This window comes from Lipotes vexillifer, unplaced genomic scaffold, assembly GCF_000442215.2.
Source record: "Lipotes vexillifer unplaced genomic scaffold, Lipotes_vexillifer_v1.1 scaffold1011, whole genome shotgun sequence".
NCBI lineage: Eukaryota > Metazoa > Chordata > Mammalia > Artiodactyla > Lipotidae > Lipotes > Lipotes vexillifer.
In genome coordinates, this window is record NW_006787698.1 from 4,644,972 (window position 1) to 4,654,423 (window position 9,452).

The following is a 9,452-nucleotide window of genomic DNA, read 5'->3' on the forward strand; positions in this document are numbered from 1 at the left end:
TGTCTTCGTGGAAAATGGTGCGCAAAGGTATTTTTCGCTGCATTGCTTGTAAAATTAGAGATGGAAAAACCTGCAAGTGTTAAAAACGCTGGTGAGGGCTTCCCTGGTGGCGCAGTGCTTGAGAGTCCGCCTGCCGATGCAGGAGACGCGGGTTCGTGCCCCGTTTCGGGAAGATCCCACATGCCGCGGAGCGGCTGGGCCCGTGAGCCATGGCCACTGAGCCTGCGCGTCCGGAGCCTGTGCTCCGCAAATGGGAGAGGCCACAACAGTGAGAGGCCCGCATAACGCAAGAAAAAAAAAAAAAAACGCTGGTGAAATAAATGCTGAGATGTGCACATACTGGAGCTTTCTACCAGAGTAGAAAGAATGAGGAAGTGCTGATGAATTGATAAGGAAAAATCTGCAGGGCCACAAGGTTCAGTGAAAAACAGCAAAGACGTGCGTCGCTGACTGCAGTGTGTTAGCTCTGTGTAAAAAAGGAACGGAAGGGGTAAGATTACATTTGAACTTACAAAAAGAAACCCCGGAAGGAGTCACGAGACACCGTAGACAGTGGGTTCCCATGGCTGGGGGCAGGGAACAGGGTGGGTGGCGGGTGAGTAGAGAGAGAACCTACTCTATGTGTCTCTCTTAATAGCCGATGTTTTAAATCCTACCCGGTGCTAGGGTGAGGCAGGCGAGGCATGAAAGCAAAGAGGGCGCCAACTCAGTAATCGAGATAAATATTTTAATGTAATATTTTCCAAAAACACCATTAATGTGAAAAAAAACATGATGAACAAAACATTGAAATTTTAAGTCAAAAATCAGTAACAGGGCTTCCCTGGTGGCTCAGTGGTTAAGAATCCGCCTCCCAATGCAGAGAACACGGGTTCGAGCCCTCGTCCGGGAAGATCCCACATGCCGAGGAACAACTAAGCCCGTGCGCCACAACTACTGAGCCTGCAAGCCACAACTACGGAAGTCCATGCACCTAGAGCCCGTGCTCCACAAGAAAAGCCAACGCAATGAGAAGCCCACGCACCGCAACGAAGAGTAGCCCCCGCTCGCTGCAACTAGAGAAAGCCCGGGCACAGCAACGAAGACCCAATGCAGCCAAAAATAAAAATTTTTTTTAAAAAAATCAGTAACAGTGCTGAATTCTACTGAAGCCTGAGGTCAAGCGAAATAGCAGGAAAATGGATTCTACCTTTGAAAGTTTTTGCAGTAAAGAATTAACAAGTTGACGATCCTGAGTGGATCCTGGATGGGTGGGGTTTACCCAGGGCCTTAGGAGGGCCCCCCCATACCCCACCCCCACCAGCCATTCTCATCTATATGAAAAGCATTAGGCAATGCCACTCAGGTTTGCAGCTCACTGTTGACCCCTGGTGGTGATCAGCTTGGACACAGAGGCATTTACTGAGGGCCAGGACCCCTTCGGAAAGCTGGGAATATTTTAGGACCAAGAAAGACTCCGTTTGTGCCGTGGTGGTGCTCACAGCATAAAGGAGACAGCAATACACACACCAGCAAAACCAGGCAGGTGAAGCAGCTGCGTGGCCAGACGTGATGGGTGACTCAAAAGGCGGGTCAAGGAGGACCTCTGGGAGGAGGTGGCAGAGCTCTGATTGGAGTGAGAAGCAGCTGCCCGGGGTGGTGTCCCCCAGAAGAGGTGGGCAATGGGCTTCACTGGACCCTTGGTATTTCATGTCTTAAAGGCTGATGTGTCCTTGTTTATTATAGTATTCTTTAAGCCTTTCCTGTGGCCCGAATATTCCATTACCTTTTAAAGGAAGACTGCTTTCAAAAGATTACTTTTTCAAGGAAGGGTGTTCAAGCAGAGGGACGGGCATGTGCTGAGGCCCAGATTTTGAGCATCTGGGTACCAGGCGCCATGCTTGCCTGTACATTATCTCACCTACGCCTCATCGCAACCCTGGGAGGAAAGCATGAACATTACTCATTGTACAGAGGGGGACACTGAGGCTGAGGAAGTTGCCCAAGGTCACACTGATATAAAAACTTGAAAGTGCTTAAGGATCAGCAAGGAGGGAGTTGATGAGAAGGGGAGGACATAAGACGAGGGCAAGGAGGTGACCAGGCAGATGGTGCAGGGCCTGGTGAACTGCAGGGAGGTCTTAGGCTTCTGCTCTGAGGGATGTGCCCTGACTCAGGTGTTCACAGGTGCCCACTGGCAGCTGCCTGCTGGGGTCCAGTGAGGGCAAGGAAGACAGGGAAGAGGCTGGAGTGGGCATGCAGGCCAGAGGTGACAGGGACCTGAAACAGGGTGGAGGACGAAGGGCAGTGGACAGACTCAAGATTTGTTTTGGAGGCAGAACTGGCCACGTGGAAGGTGAGACACAGGGCAAGTTGATGCTCCTGAACGGACGGTGGTGGGGGGCTCAGAGGGATGAGACAATCCCAAGACTTATGGGGGTGGGGGGGGGAGTGAGAACCCTTGACACAAAGGTGTCCTGAGGAAGTGTTCTAGGTGGCAGAACGATACATTCCTGGAGAGCCTGGAGTGAGGATGGAGGACATTGCCCATTTGCTGCAGGGCAAAGCTGGGGGCATCACAAGCCCAGCCGCCAACACTGACCAGGGTTCCCTCCCACCCCGCAAGAGAAGAGCTGTGCCAGCCCTCCTGAGGTCTCGCGGAGCATCTGAAATCCTTTATTGGAAGATAATTGCTGTTTACTATGTAAGAGACTCAACAGCAGATGAACAGTGAAAACGGAGCCCACAGTGACTGGGGCAGGGCCCTCAGCTGGGGACCCCACCCATACTCTGTGGACCAGCCTGGCAACCTCTACCCCGCCCTGGACCCCCAAGCCTTTGGCATAATGCTGAAGTGGGGGAGCTGCAGGCAGTGAAGCCCCTTGACTCAAAGCAGACTTGGATGAGCGCTCGGGGAGTGGGGTCAGTGGAGGGGGGTGGGCAGGCCCCTCCGGGCTAGGTGTGGGAGCAGCAAAAGTGGAGGAAGCCAGGAGCTGGGGAGATGGTGTCTATTTTTGTTTTCTGAAAAGGGGCGGACAGGGGCCTGCAGGCAGTCGGGCAGCAGCCGAGGTGGGTCATGCGCTGACGTCCTTCTCGTCGCCCCGACTGGAGGCTCCCAGCAAGGGGTCCCCGGGACCCGCCTCCTCCTCCTCTTTGGCCTCACTGGACTTGGAGTTGGGGACCCAGAGGCCGGAGTCGATACAGCGCTGCATGTGGTACTTCGCATCCTGCAGGGGGAAGGGTGGGTTGGTGAGGCTGGGCTGCCACCTTCTGGTGGCCCGCCTGTCCCCTGCACCTCCTCGAGCCTGCTTCCTGCTCTTTCTAGATCACAGCTTTACAAAAGAACTGCCCGCGATGACGGAAATGGCCTGTAATCTGTGCCGTACAATATGGCGGCCACCAGCCACGTGTGGCTACCGAGTACTTCAAAGGTGGCTGGTGCAGGGGAACTTTAAATCTCGCTTAACTTTAATTCAAGTTTAAACAGTGTAGTCTAGAACAAGGGTGAGCAAACTTTTTTGTAAAGGGCCAGACGGTAAATATTGTTGGCTTGCGGGCCCTATGGTCTCTGTCAAAACCTCTCAACCCATCATTCCTCAACTTTATGGTTGTAGCACAAAATCAGCCACAGGCAAGATGAAAATAAACCAGCCTGGCTGCTGCATTCCGATCAAGTTTTATGTAGAGACAGGCAATGAGCCTGCAAGCCATAGGCGGAAGACCCTTGGTCTAGATGTTCATTCCCACAGAAGCGTCTAGAAACCCTGGGCCAGGTCTTGCGACTAGACTTTTTACAGATGAGGAAAGCAGTGTGGCCAACCGGTGAGACAGGCAGCAGGAGTGGGGTCAAACCGAGGTCTATCAAGACTCAAAGTATTTATCTACCAGCGCGGCTACTGCTCCAAACAGCTGATGTTTTTACCAGCACCAACTACATGCTCAGCCCTCCCCATGGATTTCATGAGTTAGTATCGAGAGAAAGTGGTTTGATGAGGTAACGGAGGCTGGAAAGGGACCCCCTCCTTGGGCCACTCTGAGCTGCTGGCAAAGGTGGGGTCAGCTGGGGTGCTCATCAACAGCCCACAGGGACAGGGACACTCAATCTGGACGCCGGGCACACAGTAGGTGCTCAATAAATGTAAGTGGGCAGGTGGCACAAAGCCTGGCTGCCTCGTGTGCTGGCCACACAGTGACAAAACGTCCCTTGTTCCTTTGAGAAGCCCAGGAGGGACACTTCTACCAATGATGTGGGCAGCAGAGCTGGAGGGGGCGGGGGAGACACATCACTCGCCCAGGTGGGCTTGGGCGCAGTTACTCACGGTGGGGTCCATCTTGCTGATGGCATCTTGGAGCATCTGCACATCCTTCACGTCAAAGCATTTCTGGAGTTCCTGTGGGTGCAGAGGGGTGGGGTCAGGGCCTGGGTCCCAGGGAGCCTGGGGACCCCACTGGCTGCCTGCCTGCTGCCCGCCAGGGCCCAGGGAGCCGCACCTCAGGGAGGGACTCGTAGACCTCGACGGGGTCCAGGCCGCCGGGGCCAAGCCGCTTCCTGCGCTCCTCCTCCTCGTACTCCTTCATGGCCTTCTCGATGCGCAGCTTGGCCCGGCCCCGCACGCGGTCTTTGAAGGCCTCCAGCTCATCATTGAAGCCCTCCATGTACTGACGGTCAGCAGTCTGCGGGGGGCAGGGGCGTGCACAGGGCTGAAATGGGGGAGCCAAGACCGCCCCACTGCAGGTCGTCAGAGACGCCCCAGGGCTCCCCGCATCTGCTCCTGAACTGGCAGACGGGCACCCTGGGCCTCAGGGCTCTCCTCTACCTCCTCTGAGCTCGACTTTACACCTCTGTGCTCACGACCCCCTGCCCGCACCAGCCCCTGAACCTCAGACTCGTGACACCCACCTCCTCCGGGTCCTCCTGTGGAGTTTAGTGGGCATCTCAAATGCAACACAGCCACCCTGGAGCTCCCGGTCACACCCCTTAGTCTGTCCTGCAGCTCCCCCAGCTCAGCAGGGATAGCTTTGCTCTTCAGGTGCTCAGGTAAGAAACCCACACGCATCCTTAACTCTGGCCCTCACCCCAGCTTAGGACTTTCAGCACACCGTGCCAGCTCGGCTTTCCAATCTGCCCAGGAGCCGAGCACTTGTCAGCTCCTCCGTGGCCCAGCCGTCTCCTGACGGAGGAGAGGGCTCATCACAGGGGCTTGAGTCCGAGTGAACCCATGTCTGTGTCCCTCAGTGGACCGCAGGCTGGTTCCCTGAGGAGGACCACCCCCCACTCTGCCCTGGCCACTCCAGCCCCTCCCTACCTTGATCTTGGTGAAGAACTGTCGGAAGCAGGCACGGGGGTCCACCTTCAGGCTCTTGGCCAGCTCCAGGATGAACTGCATGACGATGGTCTGGTGGGCCACCTGCTCCATCAGCGCACATTTCTGCCAAGGGAAAACAAGCACGGCGTCTCCAAGTGGCGGACCCAGGGCAGAGCCTTTCCCCAGCCCCGGGGGCGGGCTCCACATACCTCCTCCACCTCTAGGTCAATGCACCAGATGACCAGGTAGTTGGCGGTCTCCTCACACACCAGGTGGACGTTGTCCGACAGGTACTTCTGGCTGTCATCCCAGCGGCGGAGCATGCCTGCGGGAAGGTGTTGGCAAGGCGTTGGAAGGGCCCTGGAGGCGGAGGCCAGCCCCTTGTCACGTGCGCCGCCCACCGGGCCCCCACCTGGGCCCAACTTACCGAAGTGCTTGATCTGCTTCTCATACTTCTCCACGAAGGTTTTGTGTTTCTGCTCCCTCACCTCCTCCGACTCCTCCTCCGCCCGCTCAGGCTTGGTATTGACCACGCTCTGTGGTGGGGTGAGAAGGGGAGTGGGCTGGGGCGAGGCTGTGCGGCACCTCAAGCGTGGCTGGGTGGGCCGCGGCCGCAGCGCCCATCCCATCCAGGGTGGAGCTGGTGACGGCGCCATGAACATCGGCGTGGCGGAAGCGTGGGCGTGGCAGGTGTGGCCTCGGACTAGGGCCTTCGGGCAGATCAGAGGAGGGGTACCGGTGGGGTGCCGCACCTGCCTGGGCCCCCACACCTGACCCCCTCCCCCGCCACCCCCATCCACCCGTCCCTGGACCTGAGCAGTCCCCTCCGCCACACCTGCCACTGTCTGCAGAGCGCGCCCGGCCCTCGCACACCTTGCTGAAGCCGTCCTTGCTGAGCGTGTCCACGTTCCAGGGCACGCTCTTCTCCTTCTTGCGCATGTCCTCCAGCTTCTGCTCCCAGGCCCGCTCCTCCTTGCGCAGCTGCTGTGCCTCGGCCTGCAGCCGCTCCAGCTCGGCCCTGCTGCCCTCGCCCTCGGCCACCTCCAGATCCTTCAGCTTCCGCTGGCACTCGGCCACCTTGCGCTTGCACTCGCGACAGCCCCTGTCCAGCTCCTCCTTTTCTTTCTGGAACTGCTCCATGCGCTCCACCCGGGCCTGTGGGACAGGCACGGCCTATCGCTCTGCGGAACGGCTCGTCCCTTGACCCGAGCCCCAGCCCCAGGACCCCAACAGCTGCACCCGGGGTGACCCCGGTGTGCCGGACTCCCAGCTCCCGCTCTCGGCCCTACAGGTGCACCTGAGCCAGGGCGGGTCCCTCTTCTGCTCAGAACCCTCAACGGCTGCCACCTCACCTGGAGCAAAAACCTAAGTCCTCCCTGTGACCCACAGGGCCGTGCGCAATCTGTCCCGTGCCCTCCATGGCCTCACCTCTTCCTCTTCCTGCTCACCCACTCCCTCCAGCCACACTGGCTGCCTCACCTTTTCTTGAACCCACTTCAAACCTTAGGGCCTTTGCACTGGCTGCTCCCTTGGCCTGGAATGTTCTCTCCCCAGATACCCCCCACCCCGGCATCCTTAACATCTTCTTTTTTAAAAATATATATTATTAATTTATTCATCGGCCGCGCCCTGCAGCATGCGAGATTGTGGTTCCCTGATCAGGGGTTGAACCTGTGCCCGCCGCATTGGGAGTGTAGAGTCTTAACCACTGGGCCACCAGGGAAGTCCCCCTTATCATCTTCAAATGTCCCTTACAGGGAATTCCCTGGTAGTGCAGTGGTTAAGATTTTGTGCTTTCACTGCCGAGGGCCCGGGTTCAATCCCTGGTTGGGGAACTAAGATCCCACAAGCTGTGCAGTGCGGCAAAAAAAAAAAAAAAGTCCCTTACAGATGAGGCCTTCCTTGACCACCCAGCTGAAGGTCTCAACCTCCCCCTACTCTGCTCCTGCTTGATCTTCCTCCTCAGCACTTGTCACCTGACAACAGCCTGTGATAATTAGTTATCATGTTTTGGGCACTGTCCTCCTCCAAGGATACTGGCTCCATGAAGGTGTTGTGCCTCCAGAGCCAGGAACTGGGCCTGACACACAGTACGGACTCAGGAAAGCCTTGTTGGATGTAATAAAGTAATAAGATGCTGGATAGAGGCCTCACCCCTCCCCAGGGTCTCAGGTTCTCCCTCCTCGTGGAGCCACCCTCAGTAACACTCGGGCACCCTCCTGTGTCCACCACGCCCCTCAAGCCACCGCTGCTTGGGTGTCCCACAGGCACCTCCAATTCTGTGCCCAAAACTGAACTCCCCACCGGAGCCCCCCAGACCTGTTTTTCTGCTGTGTCCTCCTTCAGCAAAGAGCCTGCCCCCGCCTCCTGTCCCAAGCTGAGGCCTGTTGTGAGCCCTGTCCCTCCCTCTCTGCCACCAAATCCTGACACTATCTTTTTTTTTTTTTTTTTTTTTTGCCACGCTGCGTGGCTTGTAGGATCACAGTTCCCCGACCAGGGATTGAACCCGGGGCACGGCAGTGAAAGCCTAGAATCCTAACCACTAGGCTACCAGGAAACTCCCCTGACACTTTTCGTTTCCAGTTGTTTCTCCAATTTGCTCCACCCCGCGTGCTGCACCTGGATCTGCATAGGCCCACTCAGCTCTGTCTCCAGGCCAGCATGCCCTCCTGAGCACAGCCTAGTGCCCACCAGCCTCCTGTCCCCCCCTACCCTAGACACCACTCCTCAGACCTCCTCTTCCACTGCACCCCATCTCCTCAGTCCCCTATCCCGACCCGTATCAGATCACTGGGCCCTGTCACTCTCCAACCCTGCTTGGCTCCCAGCAGTGCCTGCTCAACCCAGAGCCAATGACTGAACCCTGAGAGGTGCCACCATCTTCCATCGCTGTCGCCCCAATCCAGGCTCGGAACCTGCCACAGGAGTCTTTGAAATGTACCCGTCTGACCACAGCCCTCCCTGGTACCTCAGACTGGAGTGTCTGGGTTCAGAGGGGACCCCAGACCCCTGCCCCACGCTGGCCAGATGGCCAAGGATCCTTGGGGGGCTGGGTCCCAGGCCGATGCCGGCCCCTGTGGTTGATGCTAGCCCTGAATGGACCAGCTCTCTCCTGACTCTTAACCTCTGCACATGCTGTTCCTCCTACCTGGAACTCTCTTCCCCTTACTCCATCTGCTTTGTCCCCAAGTCTCAGCTTCGACAAAGCCTTCCCCAAGTGCCCAACCCCCAGAGTCACTGAGCCCCAAAGGTCCCTCTGTGATCATCAGATGACATGATGAGATGCTAGTGGAAGGCCTTGGGGCACCAGACCTGGGGTCATATCTCACAGCCACCATGTAATAGCCGGGTGTCCCTGGGCCAATCCCCTAACTTCAGTTTCCTCATCTGTCAGATGCAGACAATAGTGCCAAGGTTGCACTGGGAAAAGCAAAAAAGGTTATAAAAGTAGACAGTCCAGAGCCGTGCTGGGTGCTCAGTCAGCACCATTCCCACGTTGGCTACTGTCATTACTGTCTGTCCAAAGGGACAATCTGTCTCTCTCTGGGGACTGTACTGGGGCTCAAACAAGAAAATGTACTTCAAGTGCTTAGCTCGATATCCAGTAAATGCTTATAACTGCTAACTGGGAGCAGTTGTTACTGCATCATCAGAACAGCCCAGCTCCACCACTTACTGGTGATGTGACCTTGGCCAAGTCTCATATCTCTCCCTGCCTTGGTGTCCCCCTCTATGAAATGGGGCCTCACAGGGTTGTTTTGAGGACTAAATGAGTTACTCCCAGGAAACTGCCTGCAACACAGCATTCAGTATACGTGTCCTCAACTGTCATCACCGTCGTCATGGCCACAGCCACGGCCACCAGAATGGTGTGCTAACTTGCTTCTGTGCTTTACTAGAGGCCGTATCTCCAGATTCTAGCACAGGGCCAGGAAGACGGCAGGTGAGAATCGGGAGACCTGAATCCTTCTCTAACGCACCACAGGACCGACATGGCCAACCCTGAGCCTCACTTTTCCCACTCGGATGAGGCCCTCGCCTTGTGGAGGACACATTGTGGCCTCTGCCACCTCTCTTTTTCCATGATGGGCCTGTGTCACCTGGAGCCTTCCTGCTGCCTTATGAGGGTTACGGTTGGCATTATAGCTGGCCTTGGGTGGCAGCAGG

The 9,452-nt window shown here is 56.8% G+C and overlaps 1 protein-coding gene across 1 annotated transcript in view; it reads right to left on the reverse strand.

Annotated features, from left to right (window-relative positions):
* Positions 1-2,639: 2,639 nt before the first annotated feature.
* CDC37 (cell division cycle 37, HSP90 cochaperone) overlaps positions 2,640-9,452 on the reverse strand; it is a 9,848-nt gene continuing 3,035 nt past the window's right edge. Inside the window, exons 2-8 of the mRNA XM_007460663.1 lie at positions 6,159-6,440; positions 5,713-5,821; positions 5,495-5,610; positions 5,286-5,408; positions 4,471-4,653; positions 4,299-4,370; positions 2,640-3,206 (exon numbers count right to left, since the gene is read on the reverse strand). Of these exons, the coding sequence (XP_007460725.1) occupies positions 3,054-3,206; positions 4,299-4,370; positions 4,471-4,653; positions 5,286-5,408; positions 5,495-5,610; positions 5,713-5,821; positions 6,159-6,440 (1,038 nt within the window). The 3' untranslated portion in view covers positions 2,640-3,053. The remainder of the gene's footprint in view (positions 3,207-4,298; positions 4,371-4,470; positions 4,654-5,285; positions 5,409-5,494; positions 5,611-5,712; positions 5,822-6,158; positions 6,441-9,452) is intronic.